The 18,990-nt window shown below is 38.5% G+C and overlaps 4 protein-coding genes across 11 annotated transcripts; 1 reads left to right on the top strand and 3 right to left on the bottom strand.

Annotated features, from left to right (window-relative positions):
- The first annotated feature begins 131 nt into the window (after positions 1 to 131).
- Positions 132 to 3,155, top strand: Arf102F (ADP-ribosylation factor 2). The gene is made up of 2 exons (XM_043423805.1): positions 132 to 629; positions 772 to 3,155. Exon 2 carries the CDS (start codon positions 1,000 to 1,002, stop codon positions 1,540 to 1,542), a length of 543 nt encoding a protein of 180 aa, XP_043279740.1. The 5' UTR covers positions 132 to 629; positions 772 to 999; the 3' UTR covers positions 1,543 to 3,155.
- Positions 3,156 to 3,223: 68 nt separating this feature from the next.
- Positions 3,224 to 8,613, bottom strand: LOC122413440 (E3 ubiquitin-protein ligase ZNF598). Of its 5 annotated transcripts, none has more exons than XM_043423781.1 (4): positions 8,124 to 8,613; positions 7,413 to 7,725; positions 6,610 to 7,080; positions 3,224 to 6,430 (listed from the first exon to the last, which is right to left on the bottom strand). In XM_043423781.1, the coding sequence occupies exons 3-4, from the start codon at positions 7,051 to 7,053 to the stop codon at positions 3,833 to 3,835; spliced, it is 3,042 nt and encodes a 1,013-aa protein (XP_043279716.1). In that variant the 5' UTR covers positions 7,054 to 7,080; positions 7,413 to 7,725; positions 8,124 to 8,613; the 3' UTR covers positions 3,224 to 3,832. The 5 variants fall into 5 exon arrangements, with proteins under 5 accessions (XP_043279716.1, XP_043279717.1, XP_043279715.1 ...); XM_043423782.1 differs by having other exon boundaries at positions 8,306 to 8,613; XM_043423780.1 differs by having other exon boundaries at positions 7,413 to 8,613.
- Positions 8,614 to 8,954: 341 nt separating this feature from the next.
- LOC122413444 (uncharacterized) lies at positions 8,955 to 12,507 on the bottom strand. 3 transcript variants are annotated; one of them, XM_043423793.1, is made up of 4 exons: positions 11,873 to 12,081; positions 11,715 to 11,788; positions 11,378 to 11,434; positions 8,955 to 10,959 (listed from the first exon to the last, which is right to left on the bottom strand). In XM_043423793.1, the coding sequence occupies exons 2-4, from the start codon at positions 11,785 to 11,787 to the stop codon at positions 9,002 to 9,004; spliced, it is 2,088 nt and encodes a 695-aa protein (XP_043279728.1). In that variant the 5' UTR covers position 11,788; positions 11,873 to 12,081; the 3' UTR covers positions 8,955 to 9,001. The 3 variants fall into 3 exon arrangements, with proteins under 3 accessions (XP_043279728.1, XP_043279729.1, XP_043279730.1); XM_043423794.1 differs by having other exon boundaries at positions 11,378 to 11,420; positions 11,873 to 12,080; XM_043423795.1 differs by having other exon boundaries at positions 10,862 to 10,959; positions 11,378 to 11,420; positions 11,873 to 12,507.
- Positions 12,508 to 12,897: 390 nt separating this feature from the next.
- Syngr (synaptogyrin) lies at positions 12,898 to 18,566 on the bottom strand. 2 transcript variants are annotated; one of them, XM_043423803.1, is made up of 5 exons: positions 18,436 to 18,566; positions 18,100 to 18,230; positions 16,888 to 17,114; positions 16,355 to 16,502; positions 12,898 to 16,216 (listed from the first exon to the last, which is right to left on the bottom strand). In XM_043423803.1, the coding sequence occupies exons 2-5, from the start codon at positions 18,199 to 18,201 to the stop codon at positions 16,016 to 16,018; spliced, it is 678 nt and encodes a 225-aa protein (XP_043279738.1). In that variant the 5' UTR covers positions 18,202 to 18,230; positions 18,436 to 18,566; the 3' UTR covers positions 12,898 to 16,015. The 2 variants fall into 2 exon arrangements, with proteins under 2 accessions (XP_043279738.1, XP_043279737.1); XM_043423802.1 differs by lacking the exon at positions 18,436 to 18,566 and having other exon boundaries at positions 18,100 to 18,336.
- Positions 18,567 to 18,990: the final 424 nt, after the last annotated feature.

Here is an 18,990-nt window from a genome sequence, read left to right as displayed (position 1 = left end):
CTGCCTGCTGCTGCTGTTGCATCATGCAGCAGGTTGTCAGGTTTTGCTATCGTTCGTCGAGTTGGTTGTTGATGTCAGCCAGGCCAGCCACTTCCGGTACGTGGCGCTACTTGCGCTACTTCGTCTCAAGAAATGGTCTCGTGTGTAGTGTGGTGTAACCGAAAAAGCACATACACCCACACACAGAGGCAATAGAGGCATACATACGACAGGCATATAAAAGCCGGTGTACAAAAAGTGGTGGTGGTGAATCCGCGGCGAATGACGGGATACCGTCAAGTGTGACCAAACGACAAAACAAGCACCAATCGCTAATCGTCCTACAATCTGAGGAACGGCTGTTTATCCAAAGTAGCCGTCTTGCGTGTGTGACGTTTACGTTTTTTTCGTTTTTTTTTCTTGTATTCACGAGAACTCCGAAAAATCGGAATAAGACAAAAGGCAAGAAGCGTCCAAGCAAGAGTGTTGGAAAAATAATAAAAAAAGATTGAGGCTCATTGTCATTGCGTGGCTGTCAAGCAAACCGTCGGTGATATTAGTCCCCGGAGTAGATTGAAAATCGACAGAAGGACATAACCGTGGGATCGCAAAATTTCACAGCTCCTGGGCGTAAACCAACTGCCAAAAGAGTATGTTTAAAAATATTGTTTGACCAAATATCTTGCGTGTATCAAAGTTTGAATAATATCCATTGGATTTAGTAGTAAATGTTGCGAGAATACGCTACGTAAATATAGAGATGAAAATAATTTTTCGTATTACTGCCGACAGACGTCATCGAACGTATACACACATATTTTGAGGTTCCGAGCGCGCTGCTACTGCCGTTGCCACTGCCGCCACGTACATACCTACCCTCGTGCTTTATATCAGTTAATCGCACATTCTGCATTAAATCGAGAAAGAGGTTGACGCGTGTGGATTAGGCACGCGCACAGCCAACGTTTGAGGAAAAAAGGCAAGCTAATTACAGGAAATTGAACACAAGAAGGGCCAAGCATGGGCTTGACTATAAGCAGTTTGCTGACTCGTTTGTTCGGCAAGAAACAGATGAGAATTCTAATGGTTGGTTTGGATGCAGCTGGTAAAACTACAATTTTGTACAAATTGAAACTTGGCGAAATAGTCACTACTATACCAACCATTGGCTTCAATGTTGAAACAGTAGAATACAAAAATATTTGTTTCACCGTATGGGACGTCGGCGGCCAAGGAAAGATTCGTCCTTTGTGGAGGCATTATTTTCAAAATACCCAAGGCCTCATCTACGTCATTGACAGCAACGATAGGGAAAGAATTTTAGAGGCGCAGAAAGAGTTGGCCAGTATGCTCAAAGAGGACGAGCTCAGAGATGCCGTTCTCCTGGTGTTCGCCAATAAACAAGATTTACCAAATGCTATGTCTGCGGCAGAATTAACCGATAAGCTTGAACTTAATGCTCTCAGAGGACGTCATTGGTACATTCAAAGTGCGTGTGCGACCCAGGGTCAAGGTCTCTACGAAGGCCTGGATTGGTTGAGCAACGAACTCGCCAAAAAGTGATCCAGCATTTTAGAGATTATCGAGAGATAAACATACATCTTGTCCGGAATTATTGTACCTCCTTATCGCAAACCAATGATCCCCTTCTAAATTCATCGTCAAATATCTGGACTACGCGTGAGCGATTGCCTCCTCGAAATTTTTACATGCAAAATCACACTAATATTCGATTTTTAAGTCACAATTTAAGATTTGTAATTTTTCTCGTGGTCCGATATTGCCTTGTTCATCCCGCGCGACTCCCCTCTCCCCTGCTCGGCAAATCGGTCCCATGAAAAATTACTCTCTCGTCGGTATTTCGATTTGTCAACGTTGTAAGAAACAAAAAATATATAATGATTTTGTTCCACGCGGTAATCAACGTCGACAAAAGATCATTCGTTTTTATTAGTATTTTTGTTATGAGTTATATTTTTCTCTACACATTTAAGATTCATAACGATACGATAATTGGCATCAAACGTCAAGGCTTCAAACAACTGTTAAATATTTTACACTGTAACCGAGCTAGCATCGTTGGAATGTTACAATAATTTTTTTTCAATCGGTCATTATTCAATTTTCTCCGCATTGGCGAATTTTTCAAAATTTATCTCATCTTTCATATGGTTTCCAAACAAAGAAATTAAATAACTGTCAGAATTCTTTTCAATAATACGAAAAAAATATTATATTTTGATACATTTCAACGATTCAATGTCTTCAACGTCATTCTTTCACTTTATCATTCGTTCGACTAAGATTTGTGGTTCTTGTGGAATACGAATCAATCTATCCCATCCTCGAGCGCTCGTTAATAATATCAAGCGGTTTTGTACTATCGTGTCGATTGAATAATAACGTTAATGTCTAAGAGAAATAGTTATATCAGTACATAAATGATGATCTTTTGAAAACAAGTAATATTCGAGTATCCATACACGTGTGACACATGCGAATGTTGATTGTGGTACGAACTCACGGGCCACTAGCGCAGGCGCCTGAGTCGTTGATCGAAGCACATTTTATGATAGGTTTTTCAGTTTGAGTAATGTTTAGCCGTTTGGGCAATGGAATAAGAACGAATAATATATTGAAGATTGAATATTCATAAAAGTTTCTTTCATCGTTTTCACAAAATATGTCTCGGATGAGGTAAATAAATTAATACACCCGACCGGATTCACTCGTTTTTCCTTTTTTTTTTTTTTTCATTCAATGAAAACAATAATATTGAACGAGACGACACAGTAACAGGACGTTCGAGAAATAAATAATAAAGTGGTCTTTTGAAAATTGAACCGAATGAAGTAGTGATCTTGACGACTAATTAATCATCCTGTCCGTTGTTTGTAATTCTTATCTATAACGACGTTAGCTGATTTCACGTCCCGAATTTTCTTGTATATTTACCTTTCTTAACGACCGAATCGTGCTCAATCGTTTAATCGATGATTTTGATACTTATTGAATAAAAATCGGCAATATTTGTAGCATATAAATCTGAAAAACATTAATATCGAGTGTAATGTCTAGATGATTTTTTCTTGGTTTATATTACTTCTACAAGCCCGTATATGTTCCTTTTCACACTGTATTATTGGAAAATAAATTTAACAATGTTCAGAAATGAGGATGCGCGTAATTATTGTATTTTTACGCAAATAATCGAATTGTTATTACTTGAATGGGGAAACACTTATTAATTTGCGCGCACTATTTAACCCATGCACGTGTAACTTTATTATTGTGTACAAAACAGTACATCTCGGAGGTACACGCGTGTACGTATATATTTGTGAACTATGAAACAATTTATTTTCTTTACATTTGGCGTTGCTCCGTTGCGACTCGTTATTTTCATCATTCAATTTTTTATCGTTCTTATATTACGTGAAATCTCAGATGTGTACGGCTCGAAGGGAGATGGAGAAATGCTCTCGCGGAGGTACAAGGTACAATATCCCTTCAGCCACGTTGTGATGTCTGCAGCCATTTGTTTTTTATGATTTTTTAAACGTATTATGTACATTGACAAATAAGGGATTTGGATTTTCGTTTTCGAATTCGTTCCAACGAATAGAATTCAAGTGAAAATCTTCGTACGAGGTGCAGCATGATTTCCGAGCTCGTACTTGGCAAATAAGTTGAAAGTATATAACCAGAATGTGATTGACGAAGATAGGCGATGTATAATTTCGACGCAAAAGCAAAGTCCTGTTTCCCATCGTCGCGAGAGAGCGACGAAAAAAAAGAAAGAAAGAAAGAAAAAAAAACAAACAAAATAAAACTCGTAGCAACCGGCCGCGTATCAAACTTTGCGAACGACCCAAGTCGTAGGCGGGGGTGCAGTGTTGGATGTATCGCCGAGCGCAGGAAAATCATTTTCCATAGTGTGACTCGATAAATGAGCTTTCTGATCACTACCGACGTTCACTATTTGGCCGCATACGTCGCAAGCGTCCAATAGTCTTATTTGGCCATTTACCTCGCGACGATGAATTTGAAAGAGTTGTTGCTGTTTTTCAATGTCCGGAAGCAAGACCAGCATCTCGGGAAATAAATTGTCGAAAGTGGCGACCCCGATGGCTCGGCGACAGCGCTTGTAATAATCCTCGGGATTACAATCACCTCGTCGGAAGGAGCCGCTGAGAAATCGAAACTCCTTAATGGCTTCTTGATCGCCCAGTACCTCGGTCACGCGCTCGATGAGGCTTCGATTCCTTCTTTCGAAATCGGGCGGTATGACGTATGTGTACATTTTTTCGAGTTCCCCCTTTCCCGTTCTCGTTGGTAGAATAGTGTAGCTCTCGCCCGAACTGTTTGTAAACGTTAAACTACCGTTGTCGCTCGGTATACGATCGTCGCTGGAAATCTTAACGGCGAAGCCTGGCGGTGGTGGTGTGGCAGTATCAAAACCAGGCGGTGGGTTCGTCACTTTCGTCATGAATTGTCCGTTGCTCGCTGACCGAACGGACTTGCCGATACTCAGCGCTGGAAAATCATCATTAAGCTTGCATACGTTTTCGTTTGAATTCAAACTATCGATATTCAGTACCGAACATTTTCTAGCTGACGTTTCTTGGCTCGTTTGTTTTTCCGAGTTCGAGGGTGTGAACGCTGAATCATTATCGTTGCTCGAGCGCTCCGTGGCACCACCGGCCGCGGCCTCTTTCTTGTTTTTGCTCTTGCTTTTACTACTCTTATCTTTCTTCGACGATTTGTTGTTGTCTTTCCTCTCGCAAGATTCGTCGGTTTTCGTATTGAGCTCCATTTTGTTATCTTTCCTCGTTACGGGTGCTGCTGCTTCCGTCTTCGTTCCATTGTTTTTCGATAAATTCTCTTTCGCCTTGTCGCTGACATTAGTGATGTTATTGTTTGTTCTCGAGCCGGTTGATTCGTTGCTACTTGAATTGTTACCGCTGATTACTTGTTGCTTGACTTTTTTCTTTTTCGTTTTACCTTTGGTCGCGTCAGCTATTGACTTGTTCTCGTTTTCGGATTTCTTTGACGAGGGTTGTTGATGCTGCTGGGACCAGGAGGATTGTTGTGGAAGGACCGCGATAGAAAGTTGTTTTTTTGAACGGGCTGGTTTCGACAAACTCGGAAAATCTTCGGAAGATGGTAAACGCGGCGGATATTCTGGGAATGGCGAAGGGCTGACTTTTTTCGCTTTCGATGATTGTTCGGGTGGCTGTTTGACGCATGTTACTTTCGTCCATTGACCAACGTTCGGACTAATCGTCGATGGTGCGGTATTGGCGAGGTTCGAACGACCGAGAGCCGGAAAATCACAATCCATTGAAGTACGCTGTGCCGGCTTTATTCGGATGTTTGGTCCACTGACGCGCGTCGTGACGGTACCATCGGTCTTATGATTGACTTGAATCGATACGTTTGGTGCTCCGGATTTGGGACGTTGCGATGACGAACTACTCGAAGTGTCGGTTTTGTTACTGCTGTAAACGCTGAGATTGAGAGTTTTCGAAATTCCCGAAGTTCCCGCTGCTGAACCACATGCTGAACTGGCAACACCGGTTGAACTGCTTATGCCGGAATCCGGTCCCAGGGCTGGGAAATTTTCATCGGTTACCGCCAGAGCTTGGGGCTTCAAAGTACCTCGTATTGTCAGATTGCCACGTCCACGAGGTTGACCGAGATTCGGTATGATCGGGGAGCTATTCCCGAGTGATGGAAATTCTTCGGTACTCCGTACGTCCGGCTGTCGCACGTAAGTAGAGCTATCGTCGTCGTCAAACGCAATTTCAGCAGCAACGTCTCCCAAGTCGCTAACGATAACAGCCATATAATCCGTCTGTCCCAAATGACGTTGCTGTTGTCGTTGCTGCTGCGGCTGTTGTAACAGATCTCGATTGTTCTGATCCCGAGATCTCCGACAATTCGATTGCAAAGCTCCGCTACCGGTATTTCCACTTGCTCCACTCGTTCCGCTCATTGGTAATCTTCGGTTATTACGATTGTCTCCTCCTCCTCTGGGGGCTAACGTAAACTCCAATTCCAAAGTACGCGCTTGTTTTGCCGCGGCTTTTCCCAAATGCTTACCGTGTGTGCAGGCTTTGTGCGCTTTCAAATCAATATCCGTCCTGAATACGCCGGTGAACATTTCTTCCACGCACGTTCCCTCTTCGCACAGATAATGCTCGTTCCTAAAATGCTCTCGTAAATCATTGTACGAATTGTAATAGTGATGGAGACCGTCTGCGTCACAGAAATGACAGAAAAGATGGTCACGCCGCAAATGACGATATAACTCGTCGTTGTCCATGTAACGCTGGTCACAGAATACACATAACGGATGACCCTTGTGACTCTTGTCATCCAGATCGCCCTTTCGACGATGTTGACTCAGATTCGAACGTGTGTAACAACGTCTCTCGTGCGAGAATATCTGCAAAATATCCACCATTGGCGGTTATTCTTCTCAAACGACACTTTCATTCTATTATATATCTTCCATTTTCAAACTCTTAAATCACAAACGTTTTCCATTTGCGTTACTAACAAGATAACTGAAATCCTTAGTAACCTCCAATAGAGAAGAAAAACAAATAAAACAAATAAGCTCACCTTTAAATTGTCGACACAAAGATCGCAATAGTGCAGTTCGTGCGTTCGTCTCATGTGATCCTTCAGGCCATTGAAATTTCGGAATTGTTGTTTATCGGGGCAAATGGAGCAAGCATGAGCCAATAGAGTATTAAATTTTTCTTGAATATCCGGACTGTCGAAATAAATATTGTATCGCGTATCAAACAAATTGCTCCTCCTCAAATGGCGAAACGGCTTGACCATTCTGGTAAAGACTACTTTTGGTAAGTCCTGACGACATATAGGACACTCGTTTTGTTGACACAATACCCTCATCCTTGTACTACATTCGTAACATACAGGATGTTCACAAAGTCCTATGCTATAAATTTCTACGTCCCTGTAGCAAACGACACAGGCGTTGGCATTTCCAGTGCTGCCAGAGTTGTGACCAACTCGGGCAGACTCTCTGGAGTCTGACATCGGTTGTTGGAAAAAGAATCCTTCGTTCTGTAACGCATCCAGGAATCCGTGAGGAAAATAATGAGTATGACCATTTTGGAGGACATTCAATGATTCAAGGGCAAATACAACATATTGTACAGGTATAAAGATTAAAATTCAGAGAGCCCACATTATTTTTATTTACTTGTGAATCAGATTCAAAATCAATTTAGTCAAAGAAATGACAAGCAGTAGTTTTACGAACAAAATTTTTTGTAAGGGTTTATAGGTTCAAGAGTTCCCAACGACTTTGAACACAGATATTTCACGTAACCTCTGTGTGCTCTTATATATGATGTATGATAATACAACGACTAAAAAGTGTGTTTCGAACGTACGTGCAAGCAGATGTCAATGGAAATTTTTTCCCTCGTGTTGCTTTGTTGTTTTTATTTTCCGAAGATACGTGTCGCAGAGTACACAGAGTATGCAGAGTGGAAAAAACTTTCAATGTGATGAAAGAGAGGTTATCTCGCACGGTGCTATTGTCATATGTGAATTTTTACTAGTATCTTTATATGGTAGTATTTTTTATCACTTTTGACCGAAACAGACTGTTCTAGCTCACAACATGCGGGATACTTGTGAAAGTTTTTTTTCCTTTTGTAAATAGTCTTTTTTCGTCAAGTGCTGCTGGTGCTCAAGTGTGTACTGAGATGAATAGAAAGAGATGGAGACAATTTTTTCGTTATATGTAAGAAAGATACTTTGGAAAAAATGTGTCAAAAGAAGTATATGTAATATTGCAAATGTATTTATATCGATAAAAGTGAGTTTTTTTTCCAACTATACATATGGTGTTCCAGTCGTTCTCGTGTGTTTTGAGAGCTGTTAAAAATTTTATGGTTCGGTATATATGTACATTCACTACTTTTGACATATGGATGGATATTGTAATGGTGATGTGTATATCCGCTGTAGAACGGACGGTAGTGTACCACGTAAATTGAACTAGTACCGAGTTAGCATATATAACCAATGAGTGTCACATCGAATGGATCAGAATTTGAATAAAAGAGAAAGTATCTATATAGAGCAAAAGATGAAACCTTAAGGAGCATGGAATGAAAAAAATAATTTTCACATCACAAGATCGTCGTGATCGTCACAGAATTACAATTGAACTTGGTTAATTTTGAATGTCACTAAGAGAGAACATTATATATTATGACATCAAAACACGACAGTTGACTAAATTATATTCGCAGTGGTAGTAATCAAAAAGAATTACTGTATTTCATAGTAAAACGAAGATGTTATATAATGACGAAAAAACGAACGACAGCATGTAAAAATTGTGCCGAATATTTTTGACAAAAATATAGTATTTTAAATATCTGGAATGGCAAATTCTCCCAAAATTTGCTTCGGTGATACTATAGCAGCATAGCGATCACTCCTCACTGCATCCACATATATCCAAACTAACATTTTTGGTGGAGTTTTTGTTTCGTTGATGAATTGATTCTGGTGGTCAGTAGCAGCGTATTTACGAACACAGTATCGATCCATCCATCCGAAATTCCCCACAGAAGCGTCCAGAAACAGTGTTGCCAACTCCTACGGACCGTCCCCCCCCAAAATCCATCTGAAATCCCCCTAAAAACCCCTATTTTTGAAGAAGCGCTATATTCCTTCGTAACATTGAATATTGCTTAAAATTATACTTTTAAATAAAAATAAACATTTTTATAATGAATTTTATTATAATAATCTAAAAAATATTCCTGTAATGAAAATTTAATGAAAATATCGGAAAATAAAAACATTGAACAAAAAACATTTAGTGAGAATTAAATTATCATTTAATTTACACCATGTAATTTTTACAATGGAATAAATACAAATAGTGAAAAATGTTATTTATAATAACAAATTAATAAGAGAACAATTGACATTTTATTGTAAGAATTTTTTTCCCGCGTCTTCATATTTCGCCAATGTAGTTATCGAATATTTCGTCGACAACATCGACTGAATCACATTGTTTCTGAGTATTGTTTGCATTTTTGAAATCGTACATACTAACGTTGAACATTTCGAGCATACGGGCAGAAGGAACAAATTTGACGCAAGATCCGGATTGTCTTTGTAAAGTGAACCGTACCATCATAATACTTTGCAGTACTTCAAGAGACAGCTTATTTCGTAATTTATTTTTAATTACGTTGTATGTCGAAAAAGCGCGTTCGACACTTGCATTTGAAATCGGAAGTGTAAGTAGAGCCATTGAAAATTTGGCAATGTTTTCAAATCGCTTTTGACCAGCAGAATCATAATCTACAAAAACGGCTGAATAAAATTCAACGGAATTGACTGTATTTGGCCACGATTTATTTTGCAATTGATTCCATTCTGACTCTGTCTCATTCTTATTGCCGTATAAGTGAGTGCGTTGGAATTTTGCAATAATACCTGTTAAACTGGGTTTCATTCGCGATAATGCGATTTTAGGATGAAGATCGGCCATCGTCTTTAGGATAGATAAGTTGTCCGGCAATCTTTTTTGAACCTCTTGAGCCAAAGTACAGAGAAATTTTTTGCACCTTTCTTTAACATCCAATAATTCTGTTGGTTCAATATCTTGAGCAATGACGTGAAACTCGTAGCCAAAATACATTGCTGAAGTATGCATTAAACAAGATTGAAAATCGAAATTGATCAATTCACTGTCAGTTAATTTCTGCAAGCTCGATGGTACAACGAGCTTTTGCAGTAAGTTTTTGAACATCAAAAAAAGATCCTCAAGTAATTTCGTAGGTTCTACGTAATCACTTTGAAAAAGCAAATTTAATTGCGTTACACTTTTCAGTTCGTATTTTAAAAAAATAAGAAAAGCTTTGTAGGGTAACCTTATCATGATGTTGTATAACTGAGCAGCCATGTGACAATTGTCTTCTGATTTTGCAATTGAAAATAAGAATTGCAATTCTTCCCACTGATTTAAGATGGTATCGATAGCCTCGGATCGAGCAAGCCAACGAGTTCCGCTAAGACCCTGAATTTTATTCGGTTTTCCACTACCATTAATTGTTTCGTACAAAAGCTTATATTTTTCTAACCGTTTGGGGCTGTAAGAAAACCAATTATGCGTTTCTCGAACCAAAAATTCTAATGGACGAGGCAACATTTCCGATGCTTTTTCAGCGCATAAATGAAGTGAGTGACAAACACATGGCATAACGATTAGGTCATCTATTTCACGCTTAAACAAAGCTGTAACTGAGTTGTGTTTTCCAACCATCACACTCGCTCCATCAACGCCAATGCCGACCATATTTTCAACTTTTAAACCATCTTGTTCTAATTGAAGTTTAATGGCACTATGCACACTTTTTGCATCGGCATCGATTAATTTGATTAACCGATAAAACGTTGTAACCACTTCTCGTTTCTCGAAAGAGAAAAATCGCAACATGATACACAACACCTTCTGCGTTGAAAGATCAGTACTCTCGTCGATTATGAGTGAGTATGGACCGTCGCCAATTTCTTGGATAAGTTCTTGGAGCATACAAGGCCCGAGGACGTTCTTGATCAACATCGAACATTTAGTGCGATGGAGTTTCAAATTCGAAATTATATGTGACGAAGGGTCCAGCTGCGGCAGAATGTCGATCATGTGATTCACAGTCTGCAGTGAACTATGTTCTGCAATAAATGCAGCAATTTTCAATTCGGCGATCTTCGTTGCTTCTGTCAGAACTGGCTCAAATGTTGAAGTCAACGGTTCGAATGTCTTTGCTGATTTGTCCAAGGATACAGCTTTTTTATGTTTTTCTGTCTTTGCGTGGTTCATCAAATCCTTTTTGTGAGCTTTCAACGATATTCGACAATATTTGCAGACCGCAGAACATGTATCAGTTGGATCAGGCCCTAGCCAACCTATAATGTAAACCACAAGACATTTAATAATAATAATAAATTATGATATTTATCAATATCAATTGCGAAAGTCCATATAAACATTAACAAATGTTTAAAATAGTTAGTCGGACCATCACAAATAAAGAAGAATTAAAACAGTGCATACTTGAAGAAATATTAAAACATTAGGTGAAAACACATTGGAGGAAACATTAAAAGTATTAGAGGAATCGAAGGAGTACGAGTGTCTATATACTGATGAAAAATTGTAGGAAACTAAGCAAGACGAGGAGGTGAAAATGGAATCAAATTGAGGTTAACTACCTGGAATGAAAAGGAAAAAAGAAACCAGTGAAACTACCACCAAATGAAGCTCTTAATCAAACACATTCTACGAACCGAACCAGAACACACTGGTTCACATAACTTAAATTACCTTTTTCAGGAAAAAACTTTGAAAACCTCGGTTGATCTGCAAGCTTTGAAGAAATCCCTGTGTAGTAAACATTCATCTCATAGATTAAACTAACCGAATTGGAACAATCATTATTTTGAGTTGATTATGTTTAATAATCTTGTAAACGTAAAAACTGAATCTATTTTCATTCGATCCTCGTTTTTCACTTTCAACTTCCACGTATCTTTATATGTATCTTTACATACAACCGTTTTGTCGTTCGGACAGAGCGTAATAATTAAACATAATATTTAATAGAAAAAATTGAGAATGAATATATATTTTATTCGAATTTAGAAAATGCATGTTAACTAACCTTGAAGCGCTGAATCGGTCTCCCAACACTTTACATATTTTTGCAGATATTTTTTGTTTTTTTCTTTTGGCATGCTGTAATGAATTTGAATATAAGTTTGAATTATTAATACCTTTTTTATTTTTTCGCTGATACTTCAAAAAACGAAAATGACTTACTTTGCAATCCGAGAAGGTACGCGAGCGAGCAGAATCAAGAGACTCGGGCCGTGTTCCGATATTGACTGTGACTGTGAGTACTGCGAGTATTTGCTTTGGTATTCGCTCCGTGCGCGTAAACATACTACTTTGAAAGTGAGCGTGTGTCGTGTATACGTATTCCTCCAAAAACGCCGGAGTCCCCTTTATGGTGGCGCTGGCAGTATGCATGAACACACTAATACTATTAGTGTAGTAGTATTAGATTTTTGGCTCCGCCCACGCGCACAGAGCGAATAGAGATGGTGCAGATTCGATAGAGGGCAGGTCGAAAGTACTCGTGGCGCCTCTAATGTCATAATTTATAAGTTTTTGGGGTAGCACTTTCAATACTTTGATTGAAATATAATCATAATAATTGAATATATATATATATAATAATAATACAATAATGATAAAAGATCCCCAAAAATTTTCACTTTTCACCACTAGTGGCGCGGTAGTCTACTTGTACCATCCCTATAGGGCTTACAGTACTCACAGTATCGGAACACGGTCTCGGTCTCGGTAGAATATTTCGTCTTTAACACGCACCGAACACTTGAAAACTCGAAATGAGAGTAGCCCTTAAAAAATTCCCTAGAAAAAAGTTGCCCCTAAAAAAACCCCCAAAAAAAAATTGCCCCTAAAAAAACCCCTAGGCATCTGCGTTGCCCCTAAATTTAGGGGGAAAACCCCTAAGTTGGCAACACTGTCCAGAAATTCAGTATCGATACAAAAAGGGATGAGCACGATTCTAGGAATTGTCTCCACAGGAACGAGTGAGCGTGCTCGAACGGTGCGAAATTCGACAGCTGAAAACATCTTTACGCGAAGCGGACAACGTCATCATTCATGCGAAACATCGGGTACATGCGAAATTTCAGCTCAAAATTCAGTTATATTTTCTCGGTACGTCAATGCGCACGGAACACATTAAAAAGTTTTCCTCAAAAAATATTTTTACCAATGGTGCGTCTGCTAAAATAAATCGCAGTAAAAACCAATCGAATTAACATTTTTAATTTTTAGTCCGGGTGGCGAAATATTTTCCCTCAGGATTATTATTGTATGTTTTGATGCTGGATGGAGCATTAGGAAAAAAATAATTGTACAATGTCGCAATTTTTTTTTTTTAACACGATAGATGATAACATTTATATGCGATTTGAAGTAGGTGGCTGGCATTTTCCACCCGCACGTATCATACAGCTAAAGTAGTTACCTCCCTCTTGCTTTGCTTTTTTTTCCACTTTTTACGGTCTGCTCTTCCCATAAAGACTCAAATACATTCTCTTGCTCTAGTTATGATGAACCGCGTTTCAAATAATACTACATAGTAGATTATACACCATTGAACATTCATACAGTCACGTCACTTTGGGCCCGAAACACGTCTCGCCTCGCCTATTGCTTGTTGGTTATACACACACCAAAATATTAAAATTTATATATTTATATATATATTTGTTTTTTATTTTTTTTTTATTTCTGTTTTATTTATTTATTTTTTTTTTAAATTTATTCACGCCACCTCATTTTTCATAAATTATCGACATTTTTTGTTCGGGTCTGTATTCGACTGGAGACGGCGTAGTCAAAGTTCGCAACGTGAGTTACACGATTATACCAATATACAACTTAATTTCTATGGTAAGAAAAAGAAAATATACAAATAACTCGAATCGAAAAGCTTTCATCGTGTGTTTCCGTTGCTTCTTTCTTCCACTATTATTTTAAGTTTCTCGCAGTGGCTATAATGCTGCAACAGCGCTTTTTTTCTTTATTTTTCTCCTCCGTCAAGTTCCGTTTGTGTGCCTATGTGTGTGTTTACATGGCATATAGCTTAATGCGTATATGCGTGACTAGAAGTAAATGGAATACGTATGGTTTTCGCTATACCTGAATTTTAACGTTCGAAAAACAATCGGTCGGCCCCCTCGTTTGTCATTCGATGATGAAGTAATGAGATTTTCTCGACTTTTTTATATTACCGGTAAATTATAAGCGCCAACCGTAAATAACGAACAGAATAATCGTCGAACTCTTGAACGAACTTGAAGAGACTGTCATGAAAAAAAAACGTTCAGCCCTGTTGCCGAAAATTCATTTTTCAAATATTTTCCTACCCGAATGAACATTTTTTTCTCTCAGGCGAATTTCTGAGAGTAAACACTTGTAAGAAAATTGCAAAGAATATCGAAGTTTGTTCAGCCTTCGTCCGAACAAACTCTTCACAATTTTCACAATTCTCGATTCACAGTCAAAAATGATATTGGGGTAGTTTGGAAAAAGCTTGATTGCTGTTCAATAGAAAATCAGTCGACTAGAAATTTACTGCGAGCAGATTTTCTTAGAAAATAGTTTTCCCATGCGAGCCAAGGTGACAAAATTCTTCAAGAACGTTCCATTCGTTCTATTATAATAAGTTAAAGCTGCGTACATAATCGGACGAAATCTACTTCTTTTCTACGATAAATGCGGTGCGGCGATTACCGTGTCTATCTTCCTCTCTCTCTCTCTCTTTCGCTCTCTACATCTCTTGCATACGCTCCATTTGTTCTTGCTCTCCGTCTAAGAATAATTACTCGACTCGATTGAAACAGGTTGCACTAAACGAGTCTTTTCTTAAGTATCTCAACTACGTAGCGGATTTCAATTGTGTCGTTTGGACCGCTGCCCCGAACTTTCGATAAATTTTTCTTCGACAAATACGAGACAGCGAGCAAGCGATCCATTTATTTGCTTTAGTATTTTTTACTACTTTTTTCTTTGCGGAAGTATATCACTCGAGAACTATTATATACGGTTTTTTTCGTTCAAGTGAATCATTTGCAATCAATTTATGTCCTCACGTTACATCGATCGTAAGCTATCATACACGCCGTCAACACCTGGTTTGACAATCTTTTCGGAATATAATTTTTTTTTCTTTTTCTTTTTTCTACTATCCGTACTACGCGTACTTGTGTTACATCATACACGAATCTTTCACATAATAAATAAATCGAAGTAATCGTACAATACTGAACAAATTATACAATTGTTTCTCTCCTTTTTCTCTTCCTTTTGTCAATCTTTTTCAATGTATTCTCTTTCCTTTTATTTTTTCCCTGTTTAATTATTTTCATCTGAGTTTTGTTGTTTTTTTTTTTTTTTTTTTTCAATTATACGATAATTTATGGATCGATAAGCAAAATTTACGCGCAATCACACAATACGCTGCCGAGTTTATGCGTTAGTTGATCCTTTCGATAGGAGATCAAATTTTTTAGTGAATGTTTGGTACACATATATACATATGTATATATATATATATTCAATTATCGTTTATATATATATATAATTTTTCTTTATTTTCCGTATCAATTTGTAAATATCGACTAAACCCGAGTGGAAGAAAAAAAATTCGTCATCTTTGCCGAGATTCTTAGATGCAACGTCCGACATACGTGTTGGATCGTTAGCACTTATTCCTGCACGAAAATCCACGGATTCATAACATGAGAAATTTTTCAAAGTCTCTTATCCTACAGTCACGAGTGATTTTTTTGGTAAAACGTTCTTTGCCATCTTCTCTTGTTACTCGATTTTCCGTTATATTTTTTCGCATTAGTATTCTTTATGAGGCCTATCGTTGCATTTCGGGTGTTCAACTATACGAGTGTCATCGAAAACAACTTAAGTACGCAGGTTTCGAATTCTTATCGCACACTTATGTGGGATAATATATGTGTGTATTGAGTTTAGTGTCTAACGCTATAAGCGAATCGACGATGTTCGTATTTCAATTGAATATGTTCTGGATAGAACGACGACGAATATTCACTCGAGAGCTACAAGAAAGACGAGTCTCCATACAACTGCCAAATAAACAGGACGTTATAACAGTTTAATGTTTAAATGGAACAAATGAAACTGCGGAAAATCGTATCAACAGGGAAGTCGGAAAAAATTCCTAAGGATCCAGTTATTTGTGTGTTAAGTTTGTATATCGAACGTCGTCTCACGTCAGTAGCTCGCTGTGCATTATAACTTTGAAAATATATCGTATTTTCGGTTGAATAACTATCAATCGGACAACTCCTCGTGTGTGTTTTCATTTTTTTGGCGTCTTTTTTACTCTCAGTACGCCGGAGCCTGAAATTCGTTCATACCCCGTTGCTGTTGCTGCTGACCAAATGGCGGCTCTTGATAATTCGTGTCTGCAGCATCTGGGTAACTCGTATAACCTGCACCACCTGCGGGATCTGCCTCGTAACTCGGTGCAAATGCAGCATCTGTTCCTTGCTTAAATCTTTGAAACGCGAACCAAGCACTTCCCGCCTATGAAAAATAAAAAAATATCATTGCGTTCTCTCACTGCTCTTTCTTGACAAGATAGTGAATATTTGAATTATCCAAAAAACTCCAATTAATCAACAATGTGGTTGAATTTTCTGTTAATTATTACGCCTATCTTACCCAAGTGAATATTGAGAAAAACGAAAAAGCAATTGCTGCTTGCACGTTATTAACACCGTATCCGTCTTTGGGTTCAGTGGAGTTGTTCCAAGCATTGGTCAAATAGCAAAATCCTACAAAGTAAAGGAATGCCCAGAAGCCGGAGAAACTGAAAAATATTAATAATTCTCGATAAGCATGAATGATTCCAAGTACAGTGGCGAGTACACTGAAAACTGTACTCGCCAATCAAAAAGGAATCGTAATAATTTAATAACCCAAAGATAATACTTAATTCATATTATAATTGGGTTGTCCAAAAAGTTGGACACGGTTGTCCGTAAGCAATGAACATTGAATTTTATATTTTTCTCATTTCTCTAAACTATGAATTCAGATAATTCATATGAATGGTTCGGACAGAAAAAAAGCAAAATATATTTTTATGAGCTTTTCAGTCATAAGCTCGTAGGTGTGGAGAACTTATTGAAACATTTATGACTCTGCTCTTTTTCAGGGAACTTTAAAGAAAATTCAAAATTGGTGCTTCTCACCCAAGGTCCAAGAGGACATAATGTTTTCTGGTTTTGACGGATGACATTTGTTCAAAGAGATATTCTCCAACGAGGAATCCTATGGATGCTAGGAATGCCAAAACGCCGATACCCACTCCATAATTACAGGCATTGGTATCATCATTGTAGAGGCAATGTTCTTTGCCATCCGATCCCAACAAATATCCCTTGCTGCTGATGCAACCGAAGACTATTATCGCAAAGAGCTAAAAATAAGAAGTATAAACAAACTGTATACGAGACCAATAATCGAAGACAATAGAAGCATAAAATGCTAAAACAATGAAAAATTAAGCATCGTTCATCCTTTCTTTGGCAATTGAGCAAGAAGTGTCAGAGGTTGATGCGCGTTTGAATCTTTCAGATGTCTTTGATAAACAAAAAGTTTCAAGAGCATGCACAGAAGCAAATGAAGTACCAAGCCTACTAAAGTACATTGATGGAATTGATGGAATAAAAACTAATACAAATAAATGATCCGACACCAACATCAAAATGTATATTTGAACAAGGAAAATGATATTAGAAATAAAACATTGTTAAAAGTCCTGAAAATCTCGTTATTTTCAAGAAAAACGAATACGTCGAAAAATGGAAAATTTAAGGCAGAACACAATCGCGATGAGTAAGAGGAACATACGTATGAAGAAAAAATAAAAATTTTTCAAGTTAAAAAAGAATAAAAACGTTATGTCAAGTCGAGGAATGTTTATTGGAGGATCACGAAATACTGGGTGGAACGTTGATCGTGAATGACCAATCGGTTAAATCGAGAAAGTTTTTAGGCAATAATTTTGCGATTTTCGGATAAAAAAATAGAGTTCATGGATAGCGGCATGATTAAATTCCTTGTTTTACGTTTGTTAGATTGACAACTCGTGACAGAAAACGATGTTTCATGGGACGTATCGCTTTAATTCGTTGAAAAATCAATAGAACAACCCCATCGCTCAGGGAGGGCGGTGAGGTAGCGGGGGTCGAGGGGGGAAGGAGACCAGGAGGGAGGATGCTGAGTATTCTCATGCACTACCCTCAATGAGGGGTGGCGAACGTCGTTTCCTTCCAAATCGATGTGTCCACCATTTATGAAACATAACGGCTCATCTCAAGTGGTAACAATTTTCAGGTCAACTGTCATTCCGAAGTCGGTTTGTAAAATATCGTTTTTTGTTGCTTTTTTTTTTAACTTACCAAACATACAGCTTTGAGAATAACGTGAGGCCTTTGTACGAATGTAATCGGGTCAAACGGGGCTCCAGCCTTTCCACCACCGTAAGCTCCACCACCGTCCATCTTAGGGAGACTGAACACTAAACGTAAGCCTGAAAATTCAAAGCTTTCTCGAACTCGCGAAGAAAAGGTGGTGGTGCGCCCACCGCGCAAACGCAGTGACACTCCTCGCTCTTTGTTTTACAATATCCCTCACTCACTTCCTCTCTCTCTCTCTCTCTCTCTCCTCTCTCCCCGGCCCTCTCGTGATTGAGAGAAAAATAATAACGAGAAGAGAGTAATTGCGAAAGTATATACCGTGTTGTCAATATTGTTTGGATCCCGGATGTGTCGTGGGTGTGCGTGTGTCACAAGAGTCACAGCTCACTTGTTCGTATGTCTACAAGAGCAACTTTCAAATGATTTCTATTCAATCCAGAACATCCAGAATCTCACCTATACATATACCAGTACAAAGCGCGTGTGCCATCAATTTGGGGGAAGGTGGGGAAGCAGGGGTTGTACTGCGCATTCACGGAAAAGATTAACATTACATCACGGAACGAAAAAAATCTCTCGCAGATACCATCATCGTCGATTGGCCTGAGAAACGATTGATCTCAAATTTGTTTCACTCGCCTCGATCACTTTATTCCCGAAGACTCAGATTATCGGGAATCACTTATTTCTTTCTGCGATGACGTCCATGGTTATCATCGAAGTATTCGAATAATGGATATATTTTCGCGCGATTTTCATATGAAGACGAGCTAATCAGAAATCACCGGTACCGCCAGCAACTGGAGTGGTTGGGTGAGAAATTTAAGTACTCTCGAATCTCAGGCCACTCTCAGGCTCTCAGGCTCATCGTCG

Source organism: Venturia canescens, chromosome 7 (assembly GCF_019457755.1).
Source record: "Venturia canescens isolate UGA chromosome 7, ASM1945775v1, whole genome shotgun sequence".
NCBI classification, from domain to species: domain Eukaryota; kingdom Metazoa; phylum Arthropoda; class Insecta; order Hymenoptera; family Ichneumonidae; genus Venturia; species Venturia canescens.
This window is presented reverse-complemented; position numbering and strand designations above follow the sequence as displayed.